Source organism: Schistocerca piceifrons, chromosome 1 (assembly GCF_021461385.2).
Source record: "Schistocerca piceifrons isolate TAMUIC-IGC-003096 chromosome 1, iqSchPice1.1, whole genome shotgun sequence".
NCBI lineage: Eukaryota > Metazoa > Arthropoda > Insecta > Orthoptera > Acrididae > Schistocerca > Schistocerca piceifrons.
In genome coordinates, this window is record NC_060138.1 from 460,489,175 (window position 1) to 460,516,862 (window position 27,688).

At 41.1% G+C, this 27,688-nt stretch overlaps 1 protein-coding gene across 1 annotated transcript in view; it reads left to right on the forward strand.

Annotated features, from left to right (window-relative positions):
- LOC124736535 overlaps positions 1 to 27,688 on the forward strand; it is a 264,204-nt gene that overhangs the window by 101,301 nt on the left and 135,215 nt on the right. Inside the window, exons 10-11 of the mRNA XM_047248575.1 lie at positions 5,904 to 6,120; positions 10,489 to 10,650. Coding sequence (XP_047104531.1) covers positions 5,904 to 6,120; positions 10,489 to 10,650 — 379 coding nt within the window. The remainder of the gene's footprint in view (positions 1 to 5,903; positions 6,121 to 10,488; positions 10,651 to 27,688) is intronic.

Genomic DNA, 27,688 nt, shown 5'->3' on the forward strand with positions numbered 1-27,688 from the left:
TTACACAGACCGTAATTCTCATACGTGGAGACTGTTCAATCCTGCACGAGGAAGCACACATGCCACAAGGGAAATAACTTTCATACAGCAAATTGCAGCCGCTGATATTAATGTCCGCAAAGTATCACTATTCTGTTGTGGAATTGTTGCAACAAGACAGATCAGCCCACAAGGATAGATGGGATGTATGGATACTGCCTAACTACTTCAAAAATACCTGATAACAGCCCCTGGAACCTCGTTGTTCGGTCAGCCTGTGAGGGGTGGGGTTGCGGGAATGACCTCAGCACTCGGGCGTCCAGTGCTAAGGAAGTTGGAAGGTTAGGGTTTAGCGATCCGACAATGACGAGGTCATTAGTAATAAAAGAAAGTTTAGGAAGAGAGAAAAGCACAGAACCATAACGTTAATAAATTCGTCGAGAATAGGTTTATTCCAGATGTCGAGAGATGACAGGGCTGCGCTTGATCAAAAACTAAAGCGATGGAACCGTCCTGTCAATGTCAAAACAGTTTTGCTGTTTCTTTGACGCCTGGTCTCAGTGAAGCCATTTGGAACTACTAGACCTCGGCTTTGATCTGTGACAATGATCGGCAATTAGACCTACACGCATAGTCTGCAGACTATTCTGAAGTACATGGCAGAAGGTACTTAGCATTGAACTACCGCCATTGAAGTGAGAAAGAACGACTGTTTACACCCCTCTGTGTGAGCTGTAATTCCTTGCCTTCGTGGTCGCTACGTGAGCGACCAACAGTGGATTGGCAGAATAACTTCTCTAGATTCTTCGCTTAATACTGGAACTTGGAACTTTGGAAGAAGACTCTAGCAGGATGACTGGCGTCTTTCTTCACGGGTCTGTCAATTCAGATTTTTCAACATATCCGTGACGCTCTCTGGTAAGTCGCCCAAACCTGTTACCATTCGTGCTGCCTTCCTTGTACACATTCAGTGCCCCCTATTATTCCTGTATGCTATGAGTCCCACACGCATAAGAGCAACATACTAAGATGGGACGCACAAGTAATTTTTGAGCAGCCTGCTCTCTAGACTGACGCAACATCTAGAAAACTTAGCCGGCCGGGGTGGCCGAGCGGTTCTAGGCGCTACAGTCTGGAACCGCGCGACCGCTACGGTCGCAGGTTCGAATCCTGCCTCGGGCATGGATGTGTGTGATGTCCTTAGGTTAATTAGGTTTAAGTAGTTCTAAGTTCTAGGGGACTGACGACCTTAGAAGTTAAGTCCCATAGTGCTCAGAGCCATTTGAACAAATTTTTAGAAAACAGATTTCCGACCACACAGCAGCTCTTAATTTCAAGAACATACTATTAAGAAACTCCAATACACAAACGCCGCTTGTTTCTAACTTTCCTCAGAACCATCACTAACACAATTCGTTGATGCGTAACGTTTCAGTCGGAAGGAAACTGTGATCCTAAAACCTCTGTTATGTAACATACAGGTGTCGTGTCTACTAAACTTTCCGGAGCAGGTTCCTTTCAGAACGCTTCAGATTCTATACAGATAATGCTTCGCATTTTACAAATTAATGAAATGTCGCGGAGACCCAGGAACAACATGAATCAGTTGATACAGCAGTTGAATGATTTTGTCATAACAGTACCGCACAAAACAGTCATTCGAGAACCAGCGGCGCTGCAATCCACATACAACTGCATATAGCAGACAATTACGTGTTAGAAAGGAGGATGGCAGCTGTTTCTGAGACTGTGAGAGATGTCAACTGTAATTGATAACTCGATCGAACATCTTGGAGATATCCTTTAGAAAACGTACAGTTACGGTGGTTGGTACACAATGACAAATTTTCGTCCGAAGCACTGGGCGAGTTCATCCGTTTGTTCGGAAGGAGAGGTCAACACTGTTTGGCCTCTTTCGGCCGGTTGGAGACGCTGCGAAGACAGAAACGAGGCGTACGCCCTGCAGTCTTTCTCAAACGATTTTACGAAACTATTCATTTAAAAAAAATCATTTTTGCGTTACTTGCTGGTTTATATGCCGGCTTCATGATGACGTGCCCTTCATTTCGTTGATGGTTTGGTAAAAGTTGCAATGAAAAATACGGGTCGCTATGACTTTGTGTTTAGTGCATATTACATAATATGGTGCTGTGTATGAAATTTAGCTAAAATACTGGATTTTTCTTTAGGCCTGGGTAGAGATCTCTATCTGCCACAAATCTCGAGGAAACTAATCTTATGTAGAGTATTCATTTCCGATCGCAAGTGCAGCCGGTAAAGCCAGAATGAAATACCCATAACATTCCTCGCATCTCATAAACGGTTTGAGATATCGAGAAGGGATTCTGGAAAATGATAGCACGCAAAGAGGAGAGTGTTTCGCTATATGGTTATAATGCAAAACTTCATTATCTGCTGTGTCGTTCCACTAACCGGAGATTTAATAAACTTAATAAACCACTGTTTCAGAATTCTCTAGCAATCGCAGTTGTTCACCATATTTGTGACATAACATTGTATAAACTCCACTGTGCTTTAGCAAAAGAAGCAAATACACTCACGATTTACCACTCTAGATGTTTCTCTGAAAGGTACAAATGGTGTCAGGCAAAAATAAATCGTAGCTTTTGTTGCATTTTGAGATACTATTCATAGCAGAGGTGACAGTAGATCTTTTCGAATGGTCAGCATGTGGGTGTGGGCATGGAGAGACTCCAACTAATATTTACAAAAAAAATATGAGCGTAGGCTTCAGTATAGAACGGCACTTCCCCTCTAGCACTCAGGATTTCTCCTGTAGCGTGATGGCTGCCTGCCTGCAACCCCCACCACTACCGTTCTCCCACGCTTGCAATGCCAACTGCACATCTACTGGCCACATTATTCTGCATGCACATTTTTGTGACGGCTCCCAGACCCAAGGTCCTCTGCGGTACTTTTGGGGCAGCCACCACAAATTGTATAAAGCGTGGGTAGTGACCAGGATGTAGCTATGTCTGTTGGCCGAAAAATAATTAATGACAAGAATTGCGCCAGCTAGAATGAAGAGATAAGTTATCTTTATTTCTGACGAAACGTGCACCAGCAATACATGTCCAAGTAATATCCAAGAGTAATCCGTGTGCTGAGCCTAGTCGAATACAATAGCAAATATCACACTGCAATGGCTCCGCTATAAACTCCACGAAAGGCTAGCAATAGACAATCGACAATAGACTGTTCGTCTCGGTGCCAGCGCTCCTCCTTGTATGCAAAAGGCAGAGGGCGCTGCGGACCCGAGCTCAGCCATGGTGCGACATCTTCCGTCGGCGGTAACGCCCTGAAACACCGACGGCCGCGACAGGAACTGTGGCCAGCGATGTCACGGTCAGGGCGCGCGTGCGCGAGTTGGTGGGTTGGTTGGTTGTGTCCGTGGATACAACACACTTTATGGGGCGAACTGTGATGAGGAACTGCTGACAGATTCTAGACAAGCAAAAGACAGACAGTAAGTAAATTTCGATCCTACTGTCGTTCATATCTTACAGCTAAATTGCTAAGCACTTGTTCCACAACATTCAGAGGTTCAACAATGAGCGGTGAAGGACTCTGTATCTTAACCAGTCTGCTACCTCTATCTGGGAAATTAAAAGCTATACCACCGATTAAAGGTTCCACTAATGTCACATAGTGCTAACGGCGTCTATAGAAGTGACATAACATTATGATCTGTACCTTTCTCCAGGTGGTCAAATGTTTTATTTCTTTACCAAAGTTCGAAACTTCTCACTTATGGAAGGATACTATAGATGGATTTGCACTTATAAGGATTTACTGTTACAAATGACTCTATTAATGTGTGTGGAAAGACTAAAGCATGTGTATACTAAATTTATTACAGAATGAGAGAATGGTTGTGCTAGTTGGCAGTTCCGCTTTGATATGGTTGCAAGATACCGCAGTGTGTGAGACTGTGAAACCTATCAGAGTAATGGATCTATCTATACTCTGCCCTACTCCGTTGAAGACTCCATTTTATCCGTAAATTACGCAACGGAATCTTGAAATGCCCTAAAACAGAATCATAAGGTCGATAATTGAAATAATCCTTCTATATAACTATCCACTCAATCAATAGAATAAATCAGTAAACTGAAGGGAACTGCGTGCTCCTTCAACTAAAAGTGCAAGTGAAACATAAACCGATTATTTATTATATTAACCAACTATAAAGTATTTGCATCTATTTGCATCAGCAATCCACGAAAAATAAAGTTAACGGCCGACGACAACTAACAAGATAGGCAAGCGGAGGGATGGCTACCGTATCCTAGCTGCACATCAAATCATTAATCCAATACAACCCAGCGATTAATTTAGAAACTCCAGTGATCGACTGATTCTCACAACAAACAATACTAAGGCATGGTTCAAAAATGGTTCAAATGGCTCTAAGCACTATGAGACTTAACATCTGAGGTCATCAGTCCCCTAGACTTAGAACTACTTAAACCTAACTAACCTAAGGACATCACACACATCCATGCCCGAGGCAGGATTCGAACATGCGACCGCAGCAGCAGCTCGCTTCCGGACTGAAGCCCCTAGTACCGCTCGGCCACAGAGGCCGTCTACTAAGGCATGAATCGGGTTTAGTAGAACTGTGGCAATGGTACGCTTCCTATATACTCTAAAACCCCACCTAGTGACCCGTGCTGCTGTATACTCTCACCAATCTGCTGAGGCGCTGAGTTGGAGGACCGTGGTCGTAGAGGAGAACCAGAATCTCGCTCGTCATGCCTCGAACACTTCCAAACGGCACGACATCTCCAGCCAGCGACCTGTCTCCGTCCACCATCAAATCAAGAGTGTGTCTTTTTCTTCTAACAGCTCCTCATGCAGCAGTTTCATCAAATTGTCCGCAAACGCCAATCAGAAAAAAATGTAACTCTTTCCGCCAGTAATGTGTCAATGCCACGTTTAACAAATCCGCACCGCGGAATGTCGTCAGTTACGGGCCAGTCAGAACACATCTTCCTCGCCTAGAAATTCCCATCTGACATCAGCCGGCAACGGGTGAATCAGAGCGTACTTTAACACTTCCGAATTTGACGAGACCAAACTACATTCCAAGACTTGTTCTTTTCCGCCATTAATTGTGGTGTCCCAGCAAGCAGCTGAAACTGCTATCTCAAGAGCCGAGTCGTCACACAGGCCGCTAACCCCGACTTAGTAAAAAGGACAGGCAGCTTCCGTAAGCTACCCCTCAGTGGCCAGTTGACACGCGCAAGTCAGCAGAAAGCTCTGAGTGTCCGCGACACACCTGCCGCATTCGGAGGAGCGTGCGAGCTGTGCATTTCTCACGTATTCGCAGACTGGAACTACTAGCCCCTCTACCGAGGACAACTGAAATTTTCTAAAATACTTTACGTAGATGGAACTAAAGTGTCCTGCCCATCGCCAGTCGTGACAACGGGTGGATAAATTTAGTATAAATGGAAGGAGGCAAGCCAGACAGCTTGCAACCTTCCACGGTACAGGGCAACTAGCGTGAAAGTGAACCCGAAGACAGCTCATTAGCAGCCACAGACCATCATTGTGATCAAAACCGTCCATAAACATCGTACGAAACTGCAGAAACTAATCACCATATTTATCCATTACAAATCATAAACGATGTTGACTTTTGTGTGACCTTAAAGTATCTGCACAATACGACTTATTACATTACCAAACCAAAGTTAACTTAGAACATTAAGACAAACATGACAGGAAAGCTAACAATTGATTGTGATTAGTTTAGTTTTCTAGCAGTGTCCCGATCATATAAACAGAGTGGTCAGAAACAGTTTGAAAAGCTTGTTATTTTTCGCCAACATTTATTTTTCAGGACGTGGTATACTAGGTGTGTAGTCCAGAGACGTCATTTACTAACGTGGTTGCAGGGCCATCCGGCTGACTGGTCCGTTCGTGACGATGGTGTACTCGATGATCACCGGTGACATGTTGACGTTCGGCATCATCTACACGGTTGTGCTGTTCGGCTTCTCTCAGTCCTTCTACTTTCTGTACAAGGGCTTCCCCGGCGTGAAGACGTCGCTCTACCACTCCTACCCCACCACCTGGATGGCGCTCTTCCAGATCACCCTGGGAGACTACAACGTAAGTGACTCACGTCCTCTGACCGTCCCTAAAAGGAAAGAAAATGCGTAATTCATCTCTGTTTTCCATAGCTAAAGAGCATTCTTCACAGACATTGTTATATACCTGTGATTAATTGTAAGTCAACATATGTGGTGTTTGTTCTTTCGGACATGTGCGATAGAAGATAGACCAGAAATATAATTCAGGTGAGGGCGGCTAATGACCTCTTCAGTGCGAATGCACACCAAGCTCGAGCTCTCACGGGAATTGATGAAATGCCGAAAGTAATGAGAATAATGGCCAGACGGCACTACATTTGTAGTCCGTGGATACGTTGAGAATTTGGATCTGGCGGGAGGCGCGCTAGGAAAGTCCGTGCAGTTGCGATGACCACTGAGTCAGGATTGCTTAGTGGTCACAGCATCTGCCTAGTAAGCGGGAAACCTGGGCTCAAATCCTGGTCCGACACAAATTTTCAACTTTCCCCAATGATGTCAATCAATACCCTCTTGCAGCCAAGGTCTGTGAATACTTTGTGTCATAGTTCACAATGGCCACTGGATAAACAAATGAAAATGGTGTCTGTTCTTTCGGAAAGAAGACACAGACACACACACACACACACACACACACACACATATATATATATATATATATATATATATATATATATATATATATATATATATATATATATATATATACGAGGGCTAGAACTTTATAGATACGTGTTTCAAAGTTTTACTGACCTTCAAAGTATTCAGCAGCATTGTGTATAACGCGTTGTCAGGGATGTGGAAGTCGTAGGATACTCTTAGCAGTGCCAGTTGTGTTGACACTTCGAGCGGCGCGGTCTATTGCCCGACGAATTTGTAGCAGTTCTGAAGCGAATGCCGTGAAGTGTTTCCTTCAGATTACAAATCGAGTTGAACTCGCGAGGGCTTAAGGCAGGGGAGTGCAGTAGGTGGTATAGCACTTAGCAGCCTCATCAGTCAAACAAATCAGTAACAGCTTGCACTGTAAGTGCTTCAGCACTGTCCTGCAAAATGAAGGTCAGGTCCTGCAGAAAGTGTCATCACTTCTGTCTCTATGCTGTTCATTTTTGGAACACAACCTACGACCAGCTTAGTGAGAGAAGTGATGACACCTTCTGCAGGACCTGACCATCATTTTGCAGGACAACGCTTAAGCACGTACAATACAAGCTTTTACTGATTTGTTTGACTGATGGGGCTCCTTTTAAGTGCTATACCACCTACTGCACTCCCCTGCCTTAAGCCCCTGTGAGTTCAACTCGATTTCTAAACTCAAGAAGACACTTCATAGCATTCGCTTCAGAACTGCTACAGATTCGTCGGGCAACAGACCGCGCCGCTCGAAGTGTCAACACAACTGGCACTGCTAACAGTATCCTACGACTTTCACATCGCTGACAACGCGTTATACACGATGCTGGTGACTACTTTGAAGGTCAGTAAACCGTTGAAACACGTATCTATTTTGTACGAGCTGTAAATAAAAGGTTGCCACGGTCTCCATATAATATTACATCCTTTTAATAACACTTATATCCGAAAAATGTTGGTATTATTTCTTTCACTCGTAGTCTGTATCTTCCTTCTTCAATATAATTTGGATTCAAAATTTACCTAATTAGACTTCTTTCTCTGTTTAAAATGTGTGTGCCAACCCCATAAGAACACTGGTTTGATAACTATGTTGTGTTGCGTCCGTCTTGTTACTTTAGATACATTTTTAGTCATAAAAAGCTACTTCCAGATAAGTTTTTTGTCGTAAAAAGATGCGCTGTTGATCAGAAGGACTGTAAACATATAATCGAAGTAAACAAGAAAACCAAGATAAAACCCTTACAAGACGCCAAACAGAAAAAGCAAATAAATGGCATCAAAGAAAAAGAAAAGACATTAAGGAAGTGACAGAATAACTTCACTGACCAAGGAGCCCATTGCGAGGGAAAAAACATCCCGAGTCGCCCAAAAATATCATTCTACTGACATTACTGATAAGTCCCATTTCGAGTGCAAGACCTTTTGATCTGAATCGCCTTCACTAAAAACTTAGAGATAAGTGTAACTATATATATTATATACGAGGGGCCTTCGATAAGCAATGCAACTCAGTTTTTATCAGCCAATTTCAGTTGAAAAAATGCGAAATTTGTTGTGGAACATCGTTGAATATTCCCTCTTTAGCCCCTGTAGTTTCGAGTAGTTCCCATTGGTTGCAGCGCTATACGTAGCCTACAAACTGTCGCCTTTAACGGAAGAGCGTTCCAGGCAGAGAGCTGCCATTGAGTTTCTTTTGCCGCTAAACAAGAGCATCGCAGATATTCATAGGCACTTGAAGAATGTGTTCGGAGATGTAGTAGCGAAAGAAACAACGCTGAATCGTTGGGCGGGGCGTCTGACATCATCGCAGCAAGATCGCGCAAAACTGTCTCATCTCCCGCGTGCCGGCCGGTCGGTCGTACACGGCTGAGACTGCCGGAATGTCAGAACATGCGGGCACTCTCGTTTTATGTAGTCGACGGTTCACAATCAAGTAAACACCTTGCTGCTCAACTGGACGTCTCTGCTGGTAGCGCTGACACACTCGTCCACCAGTTGGGGCACTCGAAGCTGTGTACACGTTGGGTTCCTCGCCACCTAACAGAAGACAATAAAGAGCAACGAAGGACCATCTGTCGGGATTGCTTGCGTGTTAAGAGGCTGATCCTGACTATTTTTTGTCGAACATTGTCACAGCCGATGAAACATGGGTACCTCACTTCGAACCGAAAACAAAACTGCAGTCCACGGGATCGCGCCATAGCACCCCTTCTCCGAAGGAAGAGTTCCAAGCGTCACCCTCAGACGGTAAAGTCATGGCGACGGTCTCCTGGCACTCTGAAGAGGTTATTCTCTCTGATGTTCTCCCTCATGGTGCAAAGAACAACTCTGAAGTATTCTGTGCTACCCCAGGGTAATTCAAGAAACGACTTCACTTTGTTAGTCGCCCCAAAAATGCGAACGAACATCTCCTACTCTGTAAGGTCCAACACAAAGCTGCACACCCGAGAGACGCTCACAAAACTTCACTGGAGTGTTCTTCCTCACCCACCCCACAGCCTGGATCTCGCACCTTCCTACTTCCATCAGTTTGGCCCTTTGAAAGATGCACTCCGTGGGAAGCAGTACGTGGATCGTGGGGAGTTTGCTGATGCACCAAGACGTTGGCTCCGATGTCGACCAGTAGAATGGTAACGTGCCGGCTTCCAGGCCGTCGCACTGAACGGAGAATACATTGAAAAATACGGTTTTGTAGCCTACAGAGTGGGGGATAATATGATGTATTGGAATCCTGAATAAAACCAATCTTCTTTCAGAAAATAATGTGTTGGCATACTTACTGAACGCCCCTCTTAAAGTCTCCAACTTAAGGCTGAAGTTCACACTGTACACAAAATTAGCCAATGTATATCACGTAAGACACGTTCATCTAAAATAGAGGAAAACTCCCTATTTAATATGAGGGGACTTTCCTGAGTGTAAATTGCAAACGTAGTTCATGAAACCATTCACCAGCGTTTCAAGTAGGATGTGAAACTTTATATAGAATAATACAATTGTTTACAGTTATTTGTCTGGCTGGATACAAACAGGAAGACCTTCTGTTTATAGCACCAGGGAAGACTCAGAAAACACAAATGTTGCCCCGTTGTCGCTGATTTACCATACATTATAAAACTTTAATGATCGTCCCTATGCCTTTGATCTGTAGATCGTTAGCTACATAGCTGCAATACTAATTTCTTTTATCTAGGCCACTTATTGACTTCTATTAGTTGATGTCTAGAATATAAACCAAAAAGATACTTCCCGTCTTCTAATGAAAATTGAAACCCTTCTGCACTAATAGAGGCATGGACATAAATTGAATTATAATTTGGCGAACACATACAGTTAATGCCACAGCATTTTCCACTGTAAAGCTGTGATATCTTCGTCACTTTCGAAAAATAGGTAACTGCGTTTATTAGCAAACAATCAGGTCGTCGCAGTTATGAAGCAGTCACACTTCAGTAGTGTTACATGATAGCGTAAAGTTTTAAATGATGACCAGCGTCCATAAATCTCTGTTCCAATGTTGATTAAGCTGCGTAGTATAAATTAACTTGAAGGACACATCAATATATTTATCCTGCTATGAAACAAACCATTCAATATACGAAACTTTCAACTAAAGAATGGTGGCTTTCGAAGCTACATGTATTATATGTCACATAAATTTTGTTTCATTGTTGCAATTATTTTACGTTACTTCGAGTAGTTCAACATGTCTTGTGAACGAGTGTCGATTAATGTGTTGCGCCTTGTTGTTTCGCAGTACGCAGAACTGAGCCACACGACATACCCAACGCTGGCCAAGACAGTGTTCGCCATTTTCATGGTGCTCGTGCCCATCCTGCTGCTCAACATGCTGATCGCCATGATGGGAAACACGTACGCGCACGTCATCGAGCAGAGCGAGAAGGAGTGGATGAAGCAGGTCAGTGTTTTAAATATTCTTTAACCTTTATCAGCTTTAAGATGCCCTGTTCAGATGATTATAGTCGTTAAAACAGTATATAAAAATTCAGTCTTGAATTAGAAAGAGCTTTATTTCCAACCACGAACAATGACCCATCGAATCTTGTGGTGTCCATCTTCAGGCGCTGTGGTGTCTTCATCACACGTACGTGGTAGATTCCGCCAGCTAACGAGCGATGGGTAGGCCCACTTACAGATTCTACCGTCGTGCCGCTGTAGCGCGATCACGGGCGGGCAACCGGGCGGTCTGCGGGCCATAGCCGACCCGTGGTTGGTTTCAATCCGGCCCGCGGAAGAAATTCAGGGTGAATCCAAAATGAACGCTTCCTCAAAAACACGTGGTTTGAGAAGTAATGTGTTGGGAAAAGAATTCTATTCATAACGATGCGTCACCCCATAAACATTAAAGTCACGGTCGCTATAGTTTGGGGTCTCTGCGCTAGGATAATTGCTATCGCGTCGTGACGAGGCGAACAGCGAACGTAAATAAGTACGTCAATCAGGTCCACGGATCACAAAAGGTTGAGGGTATTTTATATAGAGGGTAGATGCCTCAGGATTTTGAATCTGTTGGTTGACTATAAATGGGCTTTTATGTCAAGTAATGAATTCCGATGGTAGGCTCCCGAGGAGTGGTTCTATTGTCAATATTTGTGTTTTTACATCGACATCAATTTGTTTACTTCTGAACAAAAATAAGCATAACTACTTGTAAAACATTTCTAACGAAAGAAGCAAAATATATTTAAAAACTGAATTAACAAATAATTGAAGAAATGTTACTTTTGGAAAGAAAAAGCGAACAATGATTGGAGAGCTATTTAGATAACAATGGGCATTGAGGCCTCGATGACCGGGCATTTCCATTAGAATCATTTATAACATTTTTACTTTAACTGAATGACGAAATGTACAAAATTATACACCAACAACTACATATGAGGGTACTGTACTCTGACATTCTGCGTAGTAGCAGAGACAATAGCTAAGATTGGGTGGGATTACTGACAGTTGAGAACTCCAACGTTGGGCGCGTTATGGGGCCCCTTAGGGACGTGGTTGGCAAGAAGGGAAAGAAACCCAATGTGCACTCCGTGTGCATGCCATGTGGAGTCATTCCAGATGTGGAACGGATCCTCCCGGATGCCATGAAGACCACAGCGTGCAGCCAACTGCAGGTGGTTGCTCACGTCGGTACCAGTGGTGTGTGTCACTTTCGATCAGATGAGATTCTCTCTGGTTTCGAGCGGCTAACGGAAGTGGTAAAGGCTACCAGTCTTGCCTGCAAGATGAAAGCAGAGTTGACCATTTACAGCATAGTCGACAGGACCGATTGCGGACCTCTGGTAGACAGCCGAGTCGCTGAATCAGAGGCAGAGGCTCAGACGGCTCTCCGACCGAGTAGGCTGCAGATTCCTCGACTTGGGCCAAAGGGTAGTTGAGTTTCGGGTTCCGCTGAATAGGTCAGGTGTCCACTACACGCAGGAGGCAGCTACACGGGTGGCAGGGACTGTGTGGCGTGGACTGGGCGGTTTTTTAGGTTAGAGGATCTCAGGAAAGCACAAGAAGGGCTTCAGTCACAAAGGGTGCAGGCTGAACACAGGAAGAACGTACCTAGATACAGGAACCATTGGTATAACAGTTGTAAATTGTCGTAGCTGTGATGGTAAAGTACCAGAGCGCCAAGCGCTAATAGAAAGCACAAATCGTTATAGGCACTGAAAGCTGGCTAAAGCCGCATATAAGCTCAGCCGAAATTTTTGTGAAGAACCTAACGGTGTTCCGAAAGGACAGGCTAAACACGGTTGGCGGTGGCGTGTTTGTGAAACTTCCCCTTTGAACATTTATACATGACTGTGCTTAACCTGACACACAATATTTTTTAGCGCAACGCAATCTGACTTTCAAAATTCCCTACAAAAGAATGGCCCTGACTAACATTAAACTATACCTTTCACAAATCACTTACCTCACAAAAATCTTCGCTGCTCAAGCTACTGCAATACAGCAAGTGCCACTACTGCCAGCTAAATAAAAGATTCAAACTACGGAAGGCACTAACTACTGATAGGGATAGTTAGCAAATGAAAGATATTAATAGAGAACAAACAATGTATTTACCTTGATATCATCATATATAAATATAGCAGTTCATGACAAATTTCAAAACTCCGCCATCTCTCTCCCCACATCCACCACTGCTGGCGGCTCACCTCCAACTGCGCAACGCTACGCGCTGTTCACAGCCAGCTGCCTAACACTACAATGGCGAGTATTACAACAATGCAAAGCAGCCACAGACTGCACACAGCACAGCCAGTGATTTTCATACAGAGGTGGCGTTACCAATAAAAAAACCTAAACAGCCTACTTACATAGCCCCCATGCTCCCCACAAAAAATTTTTACAAATGGTGTTGGGCACTGGCCAATACAGATTTGACAAAAATTTTTCACAATTACAGTAACAAAGATATAAAATGCACACACTTATTGATACAATGTTGGTCAAAAGCTAACCTTTTCTCACAGTCCATAAAGACAGTCCTCATCATTCGTCACAGTAAAATTGCAGTGTTTTTCTCAAAGTCTGAGCAGTAAAAGAAAATGCACACAGAAGTAGTGGATTTCCATGCTGTCTTGAAGAAGTAGTGTTGTCCTTCCAATGGAAAGACAGTGCTGACTCTTGACATGCTGACAGGTAATGGGCGACAATGGAGCAAACCCACAGCAGAGTCATTCGAAGTTTTGAAGAATATTGGTAGGTAGGTCATCACAGAGCAGACCCACTGGAGTCCTGGTAGAGATTGTGGTATTGGTGGGCCACCAGAGGTGCAGACCCACTGTATTCCTTGTAGAGATAATGGTATTGGTGGGTCATCAAAGATGCAGACCCACTGTAGTCCTAGTAGAAATAATGGCGTTGGTGGGTCATCATAGATGCAGACCCACTGTAGTCCTTGGAGAGATAGCCAGCAGCCATCTGTTGTGACTGTGCAGGTGCACAATCACCGTTGAAGAGTCTTGCGGATAATATAGCAAGTCCATAACCACCACTTGTGCACTCACAAAGTTTTTGGAATTGTCTTTACAACCAGCAATGCTGTTATCCAGTCCCTTGCTGAATCATTAACACACGTGCAAACACTAACAGTCCCAACTTCTCACATATTGTCCATATACTATGACCAACAGAAACGTGTGCAGTGAAATGTAACTAACAAGTTAATAATATCATGAACTGGTGACAATTACAATTTTATAACATAAGAATACGATAAAGGTACAAATTACATCATTAAAAACATAACAATATAGATAACATTTGTAGTACAGGCTTTACAAAAGAATAGAAATAGACATATACATCAGTGTTACAGGAATTATGACATGAGTACATACATAAAAGATCAGAATAACTTTTGAAACATCAACTTTACACATGAACATTAAAACAAAACAGAATAAATAATGTCTAAGCATATTTACAAGGTACATAACATATTATTAATGCCAATTATATTTGAGGATAACAGTATTCCTCATCATAGTGAATGTAGCTTAGTATTAGAAAAATTCTACAACATAAATCTTATCAGATAAACATATAAATACAGGAAAAACGTAAATACACAAGGCTACACAAACATATAGTAGGATAACACAAAAGGGAAAGGACAGGGTTTGTTTTACTGCAGTATTTTGCATGGAGATCTCCCTGTGTTCATCATTATTCCCAAAAAGTCCTATCTATACCTGCTTTCTGTATTTTGTTCACATCCTCTGTCAATAATAGTTCTTCTCCACTGTACAGTATCCTATTTCTTATAAATTTATAATAGTTAGTTTCTTATATAGTCTACCCCCTCTTAAGCTAACTTAAATCTACTGAGCTCAGATGCTAAACTAAGGGACGAGGCAATGCAGCAGCGCAAAACAATTAACACAAACAGCAATGACCAAAAAATTGGAAAATTGCAAAGCAAGCTACAGTAAATCTAAATTACCAAGCAATGCAACATTACAACTAATACGAGCCAATGTGCAGCAACAAAAAAATAAATCTGGCTTAGCAGGGTAACACAAATTAAAGTTCAGTAGCGCTATGCCTGGCAAACAGCAGCTTATATCTAAACATGACATAGCTCAAGCAGAAAAAATAGTACACTAAAGATAACAATGCAGATAAGGGAAATGTATAATCACATCTTAATGTCTAAGTAATTAAAGTGGTGCACCACAACAACTTATTGTAAAAAAAAATATTACCATGTACTTGAAAAGAAAATTATGTGTTACTGTTACTAGTTCCTTCTTATTGTTCTTTCCTTTCCAAGTGCTCCTTTTTTAAAGAATGTGGATCATAAAATAATTATTTAATAGATCTGTTGACAGAAAGTGTTCACATTAGCAAATGCATTTCATTTTATAAAAGCAATGCTGCAACACAGCTGGAAACCAGATATCAAATGAAATAAGCAACTATGAAAGTCAAAGCATAAAAATATCATTCAATAGTCATGTGGCATTTCGTAAGTCAGTAGCTCTCAACTCTCATAGAAAGACACTTGTCATAATCAGGTGTGCAGATGTACGAATATTTCCCATCAATTCATAAGCATTGCAGTAATTAGCACAAAGTACGAGTAATCATATGTTTTCAGGTAATGAGCGTGTAATATTTGCGATGCTTTCTACAAAGGAATGTCAATAGCAAGGTTAATGGAAGTAATGAGGGTGTCGCATTTGCAATATTTTCTCTAAAGGAGTGCCAATGGCGAGGATAAAGGCCTGCCTTTTTTCTTTTTTTTTCTACCTGTGCTTCCGGAAAGGTACACCCTAATGGCTTGTTCTCCAGGTGTTTGACACAGCTGCGTGCCCACGACGAATTACGTGCAGGTGGTCACTTAATTTTCTTACGGAAATATTTACGACACCAGTTTCTGCTACAGTGACAGTCTCACATAAAAATATTTCACAGGTCAAGAATTAGCGTTGCAAATCTCTAGAAAGAAAATCCTATGAATATAACATTGTCCAAAAAATTTTCGCCGGCATTGTGATACATTCACGCATTTACACACATGTACACACATTTCATAATTCTAAAGTATGATTCTTGGTTTCCAACATCCTTTTCCATAAGTCAGAGTCCCTAATCACTATTCATTACTCCTTACCTTATTACACATATACGTATCCATCGACACTCGTCAATATTTCGTCATTATAAATATGAAGCATAATCAAATAACTCATATAGCCTCAGCCTATTAATCATAAACATACCTCAGCAGCATAATACACATCGTCGTCGTAAAAATAACATCATAACACCTCAGTCAAATCTCAAAATCGTCGTAGCTTCCTCCAATAATTAAAAAAATTCTCTGCTCATGTCAAAAGTGTCATCTGCCTCAAACGTACTTTAAAAATCATGAATCCATACCAAATACATCATTCAAAGCTCTCATAGTATCACAATGGTTCCAAAAAAATATGAACAGTTCACTAAGTACAGACAAAATACAATTTCGTAAGTGTGAAGTTATCCAACGGTATAATTACGTAAACATCTGTCACTGATGTAGTAAAAAAAAGTTTGTCTCTCTCAGTTAAATGATCAGATAGCTGTGTAATTATGTGTTAGAGAAATATGGTACCGATGTGTAAAGTTGTATAAGCAAATACCATATTAGCTAGGGCTCCTTGTGGTTGCCACACACATGGTACACAAAGTAAGCGTGTACCCCCCTGAGGATTAATGTAATTATACCCTCAGGTGTTACAGATTACAGCAATGGAATGAAATATATCACGGAAAACTTTCTTTGTAATTCAAAAATCTTGAAAAATAAATGGCTTAAGTACAAAATCTCTCAAATGCGTGTCCTGTAGCGCTAAATGTGCGTCTTGCTGTAAGATAATTCTGTGGAAGTGTCGTACTTATCGTCCTCCGAAAGCCAAGTTCTGCAGAAGTCAATGTACTTACCTCATGATAAGCAAAAGTGAAATGCTTTGCGTATAGATATCGTAGTTATTATGCTTATTGGCGTGATGAAGAAAGTACTGTACAGTAACGTATTGTTATGCCACGAAAAAGGCTGTCTCATTGTTGCTATACCACAAAAGTTACTACTAAAACATGTTTTTCTACCCAGAAGAATTCAGAAAACTGTGCAGATATAAAACAGATACACTGCAAAAGCAACATTGTAAATTGTCACTCATTAGTAGCGTCGTGATAACATCGTGTAGCTGTTACATAAACTAACCACTGTGTCCTCTGGTATCTCACAGAAAGTACTTTAAACCCAGAATGTATTTTCAAGTAAACCAAAAGTTGCATTAAAATCTCATTAGCAGTACCAGTATGTGTCCTAAGTATGTAAGCCTGATAGTCGTTACGTAATCGTACAACTAACAAGCAAGAATGTACAATTAACAACACTGTGTCGTCTGTTCACTATAACAATGCATTCGTAATTTCTGTTTAAAAATGTTCCCTAGGTTCTAGACTGGATATTTAACTTCAAACATTGTTGTATGTTAGCAGTTTCTTAAGACTAACACAGCATACTAGTAATGTAAAGGGAAAAGTTATATGGCAAAGACAAAGTTAAAAAGCAGATTATCTTTCAATAAACGGTTTTACATGTGAAATGTGGTGTAAACCTTTACTCTTTCTAGTACGCAGAGTTTCAACTTCAACGCAATTATCATGTTGTATACATCGGTAAAGAATGCTAAAATTTTTCTCCAGGCTAGCGTCTTATGTTATTTTTCTCGGAGCCAGCGGGCGCACGCGGCTGCCTGCTGTGCGAGTCATTGTCTGTCTCTTTGTTGGCGCGCGCCGTTATTGGGATTAGGAGACCTAACTTCTACAAATTCACTCTGACGAGAAGGCCCTGCCCTGTTTGAATCCCGCCAGTTCTGATGCAATTCAGGTCTGTTGTTACGATCACATCGTCTGTCGTCATCTCGGTAGTTCCTGTAGTTTCTTTCTTGTCGGTTAAGTGGTGGAGAATTTCTCCCTGAATCGTAACTGCGCGCTGGACCGTTGCGTCTAAAGTTATTCTGTCTCCCTTGATAATAATTGTTTTGGTTCCCATATTGTCTGTTTCTAAGGTAATCTCTGTCATATTCTTTACTACGGAAATGCGATCTTTCTCTGTAACTATTATTACTCTGCCAGTGGTTGTCATATGGGTGTGGTGTCTGTTTTGGTCACGATTTGCGTTGTAAGAATAGGCTTGTCGTGTCCAGTTATTGCTTCTGTCGTCACAAAATTGTGACGGATGTGACCTGTAGTGATTGTTTTCCTGTTTTCGCATCCCGCGACGGTCTGTGTCAATTTCCAGTTCTTGTAACAGTCCCTGAAATGCTTCAATGTCGTCTTTGCAACGTCCTGCTAAAATAATATGTCGTAAATGTTCAGGTAATTTGAGTAAGCAAATGCGGATGAGTTCTGAGGGGCTGTATGGGTTTGAAAGATATTGATTCTTATGCAACATGTCTTCAAAATATTTGACAAGACTGGAAAATTCAGATTGTTCAAAGTGTTTCATCATCAAGATGCTAATTTTTACACGGTCTTGTGTGGCTTGAGACCAATATGCTGAGAGGAAGGCATGGTAAAACTCTCCTTCACTGTGGCAATCGTGAATTACCGATCGCATTCTTACAGCTGGTTCATTCTCCAAGTAGCCACACATAAATTCTAATCTGTGCTCTAATGACCAGTTGGGAGGAAAACAATGAGAGAATTGATGGAGCCATGCTTGTGGATGAATGTCGTTGCCAGAATTCTTAAATGTTTTGAATTTACGTGTAGTAATGAACAGCTTATAGTCAAAGTCATCATGTCGGCGAGTCGCATATCGGTCATTGTTACGTCGTTTCGGCGGTTCCATTTCAAAATTCGGTGCACCTTGCCAATTTCTTTCATAACTTCCGAAATGCCCTGTGTTATTATTTTGTGGCTGTTCCGTATTTCTGTGTCCCTCTTCCCGTATTGGGGCGCGAGTATCCTCTGAAATACGTAATTCTTGTATTACCTGTGTCAGCTGATCTTGTACTTCTCGGATTTCTCTTTTGTACTGTGTATTGATTTGATTTTGATTCTGTTTGAATTTTCTAATTTGTTCATACTCTTCTGTGTCAGTGAAGGCTACAGGTCTTGTGTCATTCAGATCATCATCTACTTTTGTAGATAAGTTAGTGACCTTATCCGAAAGTTCGGCTACTTTCTCCGATAGTGAACACATTTCCTCAGCGTGTTTTTCTGAACCAAGTTTCAGAGTGTCCATTTGTGTTGAAATCGTATCTACTGTGTCCTTTAAGTTTTCTTGAGTTTTTGCAAGTTGCGTAACCGAATCGGTAGATGCAACTGAGTCAATTTTAGCTTGCAAGGTGTTGTTATTTTCATGAACGATGGTTTGCAGTTCTTTTATGGCTGCTTCATGATTCTGTAATACATTTTCATGCCGCGAAAAAATGGGTTGAAAATGCTCACAAATTTGTGTTTTTATGTCATTACAGACTTTTTGACATTTCGATTCAATGTTATGTAACTCACTAGTTAAATCTTCACGTGTTTGTTCAAGTGTGGTGTCTAACTTTTGAAGATTTTGTCCCATTGCGTCTAACTGTTGCTGTGTTTGTCTCTGGTGTTGTTCCATTGTGTCTAACTTTTGAAGATTTTGTTCCACTGTGTCTAACTTTTGCTGTGTTTGTCTCTGATTTTGTTCCATTGTGTCTAACTTTTCAAGCTTTTGTCCCATTTGTTGCATTAATTGTAATAACAATGCACTGGTGTCTGAAACATGTTCCTCAGTGCTTTTCGGCAGTGAATTTGCACCGGCAACATTCACATTTTGACAAGCGGAAAATGTGTCTTGACTCATTTGAGAAAACGGTGAGAACCCAAAACCTGAGTCTGCAGTATTTGCAATATTGTGTTCTGTCATTCCCGATTCCTGAGGCGAGCTGTTGCCGACCAATCGATCGATAACGCTTCCCAGTTCACTACCTGTTTCACTGTCTACACCATTGTTTGCCGCCCGCTCCATTTCCCTATGCGCAATTACCAAATTACTACTTTGAACATTAGTTAATTCATTACCCAGTGGTGCTGGCAAGCTACGCTCGTCGTCACTATCATTTCTCAATTTACTTTGGAGCCTAGTGTTACGTTTTTCACACGCCATAATTGTCACAATATTTCACACGATAACACTGAAAAGCACAATTTGAAGTGCAAAAATAGGAGAACACATTAACATAGCACTGAAAATAATATCTAGTTAATTGCAAGCGTAGCTGCGAAATACTTGGTGCAAATCTATATGCATGCCACAACTGTTTTACTGTACAACAATGAAAGGCTACAACTACAAAGGGGATTCTCTCTACAATTACGCGCTAGCAATAAACGAAAGCTACACTAAATACACAAACTACAAGAAAAAATCAGAAGATTCCAGTGAGGTATCCTAGGCTAAGGGTCGACATATGAATCGTCCCCTTTGAACAATTATACATGACTGTGCTTGACCTGACACACAATATTTTTTAGCGCAACGCAATCTGACTTTCAAAATTCCCTACAAAAGAATGGCCCTGACTAACATTAAACTATACCTTTCACAAATCACTTACCTCACAAAAATCTTCGCTGCTCAAGCTACAGCAATACAGCGAGTGCCACTACTGCCAGCTAAATAAAAGATTCAAACTACGGAAGGCACTAACTACTGATAGGGATAGTTAGCAAATGAAAGATATTAATAGAGAACAAACAATGTATTTACCTTGATATCATCATATATAAATATAGCAGTTCATGACAAATTTCAAAACTCCGCCATCTCTCTCCCCACATCCACCACTGCTGGCGGCTCACCTCCAACTGCGCAACGCTACGCGCTGTTCACAGCCAGCTGCCTAACACTACAATGGCGAGTATTACAACAATGCAAAGCAGCCACAGACTGCACACAGCACAGCCAGTGATTTTCATACAGAGGTGGCGTTACCAATAAAAAAACCTAAACAGCCTACTTACATTTGTTGCTGTTAGAAGTGGTTTATCTTGTCGCGAAATTGAATTGGATAGTTCCTGTGAGTTGGTATGGGCAGAGGTCATTGTTGGAAACCAGAATAAAATAATAATTGGATCCTTTTACCGACCTCCCAGTTCAGATAATACAGTTTCTGAAAGGTTCAAAGAAAACTTGAGTTTGATTTCAAACACATACCCGACTCATACGATTATAGTTGGTGGTGACTTTAACTTACCCTCGATATGTTGGCGAAAATACATGTTTAATTCCGGAGGTACGCATAAAACATCATCCGAAATTCTAAACACATTCTCTGTAAATTACTTCGAGGGGTTAGTTCATGGGTCCACACGAATAATAAACGGTTGTGAAAACACACTTGACCTTTTAGAAACAAATAATCCTGAGTTAATATCGAGCATCATTACGGGTACAGGGATTAGTTGTCGTAGCGAGATTGAATATTGTAACCCACAAATGCTCCAAAAATAAACGAAAAATATAGCTATTCAAAAAAGCATATCAAAATTCACTTGACGCCTTCCTGAGAGACAATCTCCACTCATTAGAAATTAATAATAAGAGTGTAGACCAGATGTGGCTTAAATTCAGAGAAACAGTATCGGCAGTAATTGAGAGATTTATACCAAATAAATTAACAAACGACGGAGCTGATCCTCCTGGGCACACACAACGGGTCAGAACACTGTTGCAGAAACTACGAAAATAATTCCAAATTTAAACAGACGCAAAATCCCCAAGATTGGCGATCTTGTACACAAGCTCGAAATTTAGCGCGGACTTCAATGCGAGATGCTTATAACAGTTTCCACAACGAAACTTTGTCTCGAAACCTGGCAGAAAATCCAAAGAGATTCTGGTCGTACGTGAAGTATGTTAGCGGCAAGAAACAATCAATGCCTTCTCTGCGCGATAGCAATGGAGATACTATCGAAGACAGTGCAGCCAAAGCTGATTTAATAAACACAGCCTTCCGAAATGCCTTCACAAAAGAAGACGAAGTAAATGTTCTAGAATTCGAATGAAGAACAGCTGCCAACACGAGTAACGTAGAAGTAAGTTTGCTCGGAGTAGTGAAGCAACTTAAATCACTTAATAAAAGCAAGTCTTCTGGTCCAGACTGTATAACAATCATATATAACCTTTCGCTCGACGGAAGATCCGTACCCAAAGACTGGAAAGTTGCATAGGTCACACCAACATTTAAGAAAGGTAGTAGGAGTAATCCACTAAATTACGGGCCAATATCATTAACATCGATATTCACCATGGTTCTGGAACATATATTGGTACGAACATTATGAATTACCTCGAAGAGAATGTATATTGACACACAGTCAACATGGGTTTAGAAAACATCGTTCTTGTGAAACACAACTAGCTCTTTATTCGCATGAAGTGTCGAATGCTATTGACAAGGGATTTCAGATCGATCCCGTATTTCTGGATTTTCGGAAGGCTTTTGACACCATGCCACACAAGTGGCTTGCAGTGAAATTGCGTGTTTATGAAATATAGTCTCAGTTATGTGACTGGATTTGTGACTTCCTGTCAGAGAGGTCACAATTCGTAGTAATTGACGGAAAGTCATCGAATAAAACAGAAGTGATTTCTGGTGTTCCCCAAGGTAGTGTTATAGGCCGTTTGCTGTTCCTTATCTATATAAAACAGCAGTCGCCTTAGGTTGTTTGCAGATAACACTGTCGTTTATCGCCCAATAAAGTCATCAGAAGATCAAAACAAATTGCAAAACGATTTAGAAAAGATATCTGAATGGTGCGAAAATTGGCACTTGACCCTAAAAAACCAAAAGTGTGAGGTCATTCACGTGAGTGCTAAAAGTAATTCGTTAAACTTTGGTTACACGATAAATCAGTCAAATCTACAAGCCGTAAATTCAACTAAATACCTAGGAATTACAATGATGAACAACTTAAATTGGAAGGAACACATAGAAAATGTTGTGGGGAAGGCTAACCAAAGACTGCGTTTTATTGGTAGGACACTTACTAAATGTAACAGATCTACTAAGGAGACTGCCTACGCTACGCTTGTCCGTCATCTTTTAGAATACTGCTGCGCGGTGTGGGATCCTTGCGAGATAGGACTGACGGAGGATATCGAAAAAGTTCAAAGAAGGGCAGCACGTTTTGTATTATCGCGAAATATCGGAGAGAGTGTCACTGAAATGATACAGAATTTGGGCTGGACATCATTAAAAGAGAGGCGTTTATCGTTTCGACGGAATATTCTCACAAATTCCCAATCACCAACTTTCTCCTCCGAATGCGGAAATATTTTTTTGACACCGACATACATAGGGAGAAACGATCACCACGATAAAATAAGGGAAATCAGAGCTCGTACCGAAAGATATAGGTGTTCGTTCTTTCCGCGCGCTGTACGAGACTGGAATAATAGAGAATTGTGAAGGTGGTTCGATGAACCCTCTGCCAGGCACTTAAATATGATTTGCAGAGTATCCATGCAGATTTAGAAATGTATCACTCAAAATTTCTGACAGCGATCACTGCTTCTTTATGATTAGCTGCCGAGATCAGTAGTGATGCGTTTGGTCTTGCTCCTTGTGATTTCCTAGTCGTAGCAGTGCTATAGCGGAAATTGCACAGTGCTTCAAAAAGTGTCATTTCACACGACTTGTTGTACCTGACATCAGTTGGTATCAGGTACACGAGATCGTATGAAACGAAGCCTGTGAACCAAGTTCATATGCTTCAAATAGCTTACCTCGCTTGTACTTACAGTACCACTTTTTATTTCCTACTTTTGATTCCCTACAATCGATGCTATTATAGTAAGAAATTTGAGTCGCAGAGCATTAACAAATTATTGCAAATCAAATTCTAGATCTGATATTAAAAAGAATATTCACATCTTTAATGTGACAGTACAGTGAAGGAAACTTCGATAAATTTAAGCATTGTAAGCAGCAGACGAAGTCATCCGGTTTTTGCAGCATGTGTGTAAACAGAGACTATTCAGAAGATAGACAAATGAAAAAAATGAAATGGACGTATGGCATCGTTGGCCGGGAGGCCCCATTCGGCCATTCGGAGAAGTTCGGCCGCCAAGTGCAAGCCTTATTTCAGTCGACGGGACGTTGGGCGACTTGTGCGCCGGTGATGAGGCTAACACAACAGCCAGTCCCTGAGCGAAGAAAATCTCCTACCCGCCCGAGAATCGAACCCGGGTCCGCTTGCATGGGAGGCGAGCACTTAACCACCCTGCTAAGCAGGCTGACAGAAGAGGGTAGACAAATAGTAAATAGTCGCAGCTCAGTCGTAAAATTTCCCCATCTAGACAAAACTGCAAGTTTAGAGTGACATCAGATCGGCGAGGTGAGTGAAGGGAGAATTTTGTATGGTTTGCTCCAGGTCAGAGGGGTCAATGTATTTCAACAATTACACAAGGCTAGACAAAAACTTTGGTTTCTCTCTTTTTGTGCTCCAGTTGACAACTACAGAGCGCGATCAGACACTTATCCTACGTAAAATGGCGACTCTTGAGACCTTTCCGAGAGTATTAACCCAGCACTGCAACTCTCCAGCAGTTACTGCATTGTATATTTGTACGAATTGACATTTTTCCTCTTTTGCCGACACAAATTCGTCACTGAGTAACCAATTCCAGTTAGTAAGCCGATCTTAATAAAAGTTTTGCGTCATACCTCAATTATCTTCCATGCTGATATCATCTGAACAACTAATAGTCTAGAAAACAATATATCGCTACACGTAATGTATAACCAAGTGCCATGACAACCTCGACATACGCAGACAGCCGCAAGCACAAGCAGATAAACTGTAGCAGTAACAAATTACCATTTTCTTTCATTTATCTGTTTATTACTATAGCATCAAGAGAAGCTTTGGTTTAATTTACAACAACCCTTTTAATACAGACAGAAAAAATATGCAGAAAATACGTCATTGTTAAATTTATGGTTTTAGTGTCACAAAAGAAAAATATTTAACGTTACATAATCATTGTGCTCAATAAAATACTGGAAGTAATCAGTCTTTTGTTATAAAATTGTATCCCACTGGTCTAAATATTCAAGTTACAGCTGACTAATTTTTATATAACATCTGATTGATTGTAAGACTGAATATAACATTTGACTAGGAAGGATAGGATCGACTTTTTGGAACCATTCATACGGTGGTGTAGGCTGGGGTCCCAGATATCACCCCCTGCAGCCATTTGCCCTATGGGTCCTCGTTTGCGAATAATCGACGAAAGAGAATTCTGAATTTTGTGTGATGCTGTACAGACTTAAATATTTTATATTTGTGCATAATGGCTATGTAATGTAATGGTTAAAGTACATCCCTAATGTGTAGATGGTTGTGAGTTCGACTCTTTTCCTGTGGCTTAAAATTTTTTATTTTTTGTTCTTGACAGAAGTGATTTGATCATTATTTTAATTAATTGATTTTAATGCTATATTTTAATTTACAATCCTCTCTTATGTCAATTTAATCGTAGCATCAACTTTTTCACTTACTCTAAGTAGAAAATAAAATAGGTAATAGCCTATTTATACTAACTGTCCAATGGAATTAAAAATGTATTTTTCGTTACAAGACAAACATTTTTTGAATAGTAATTATTTTACAACGACTTCAGAGATAAAGTCAAGTTGCACTATGGGCAAAATAATGCAAACGAAGATGAAACTAAGGACGGCATTGTAAGTAAAACGAAATTCAAGAAAAATGAGGAATATAAATAATGAATGACATGACATGGACGAAAATCTAAGATGATGAAACGAAAGTAATTAAATCGTGGTTAATACATAAAAATAACTGTACTCGTAACCACACGAAGAAAGAATCCAAATGAAAAATGAATGATAGGATGAAAAAATTGGAGGAAATGAAAAAGGTAATGCGATGATTAAAATGGTGCAACAGAGCATTACAAATTGAAAATGTTACATTTAAACCAATTAATTGAATAAAAATAACGATAAGTCATTTCAATAAAGATTTAAACATAACTCACGCGGTGCGGTCTCTCAGGCCTCGCGAAAATTTTCGAACTCGTCCCCCCAGGTCAGTTCTAGCGGAATGCTCGCATACTCCTCCTACCCTTCTGAAATCGGTAACCTCGTAATGTTTTGATGTCGGTTGCGTTATCGCCTTCTTTTTTTTGTTGTTGTCACGTGTTGGGGTCTCCTAGACCGCGCTTCGTTTACTACCTTCACAGGAAACATCTCGTATATTCCAACACACGAAAGCTCTTCTTTTTTTCTTTTTTTTTTTTTTTTTTTTTTTGCTTTGCTGTCATTTTGTAATACTTTGGAAAGCATCGAACTTTGAAAATTAATGAATCATTTATAGTAGTCCTTTACTTTTAACGGTATCATTCTGTACCAGCGAAACATTGACATTAAAAATCTTCAGAGCCTTATGGGAAAAACCTACGTTGCAAGCTAGTCACGTGGACCTCGGAGACAGTAAGCTAAGGAGAAGATTTCGGTTCCACCCGTGCTAGGCCCAATTCACTCGGAGGCCCGGCGTGGAAGAGCCAGGGGCGTGGCGCGGACAGGGCGCGAGTAAACCATACTGACGTGACGCTGCCAGGAGGACGCGGGACCGTGGTCATACTACGAATAAATCAGAATATGTCGTCGCATCTGGTGAAGCTATTGACGCAATGGATCGTTTGTATTTCGCGTATGTCGAACAGCGAAGGACATATCGGATACACCCGTTATGGATGAAAAAAGTATAAAATACGACACAGTCGACGTAATTAAAGAACAGAACATGTATCCCGAATATTTCCACTAGTTTTACAGACTGTCTCAAAAGAGTATCTATATCGCTTTAGACACAGTGCAGAACAAAATTTAGAGAAAAACAACGTAACTGGAATGTTTCGAACATAATTCTTCTTTTTCATATGATTTTCATTTGCACGTAAGCCCAAAGATTGCTGATGTTGTGAGAGATGTTCAAAATATTACGACACTTCTGCGAAATCTGATCTTCCGTAAATATTTCACTGTTTTTTTTTTTTGGGAGGAGGGGGGGGGGGGGAGGGCATCATTCTTCTGAATAGTTTGATGCGGCCCGCTACGAATTCCTCTCCTGTGCTAATCTCTTCATCTCAGAGTAGCACTTGGAACCTACGTCCTCAATTATTTTCTGCATGTATTCCAATCTCTGCCTTTCTCTAAAGTTTTTTGCCCTCTACAGCTCCCTCTAGTACCACGGAAGTACCATTTCACTGCTGCAGACCAGAAATTCCTTGTTACAGGGCATAGTTTCCTACCATGTCATGGAGATTTTGCCCTTATAGAGAGGAACAAAACAACTTTTCACCCAGAAAACTGGAGCTTCTGAGCAACATGGAACCAGAGGGATGGAACCAGAGGATTTCAGGGAGCTTAGCGCAGTAGACAACGGTTTGCACAGGAGCTCATTCAAAATAACTATACATTTCATCTGAGAACCCTACTGCAATAGGGGGAAGGAAAAGTCATATAATTCAGCAACTGTCGATTTGTCAAAGCATTTCAAAGAAACCAAGAGGAGCTGGGAAAAGAAATCTGCCGATAGGTAACATTACAGTTTTCCCTATCGTGTGGGATATAATTCTGCCAGTTCAAAGAGCCAAGAAGAAAACCTTACTTGACGTGTAGCAGTATATCTCAGCTGAAAAACGGACTTTCTAAGAGCAAGCACCGAGTGAATAGTGGATTTGCCCTTCTGTCCTGCAAAAACCATTGGCTGAGGGCAGCAAACGCAACGCTGACTGTACATGTTTCGCGTAACTGCAACAGGAATAGTGTTAAATTTTTCCTTATCTCCTTCTTCTGCCGCTGCTGCTGCTTGTGCAGATTTGTATTGTAGTAAACATTATGTGTTTTGACCTATAT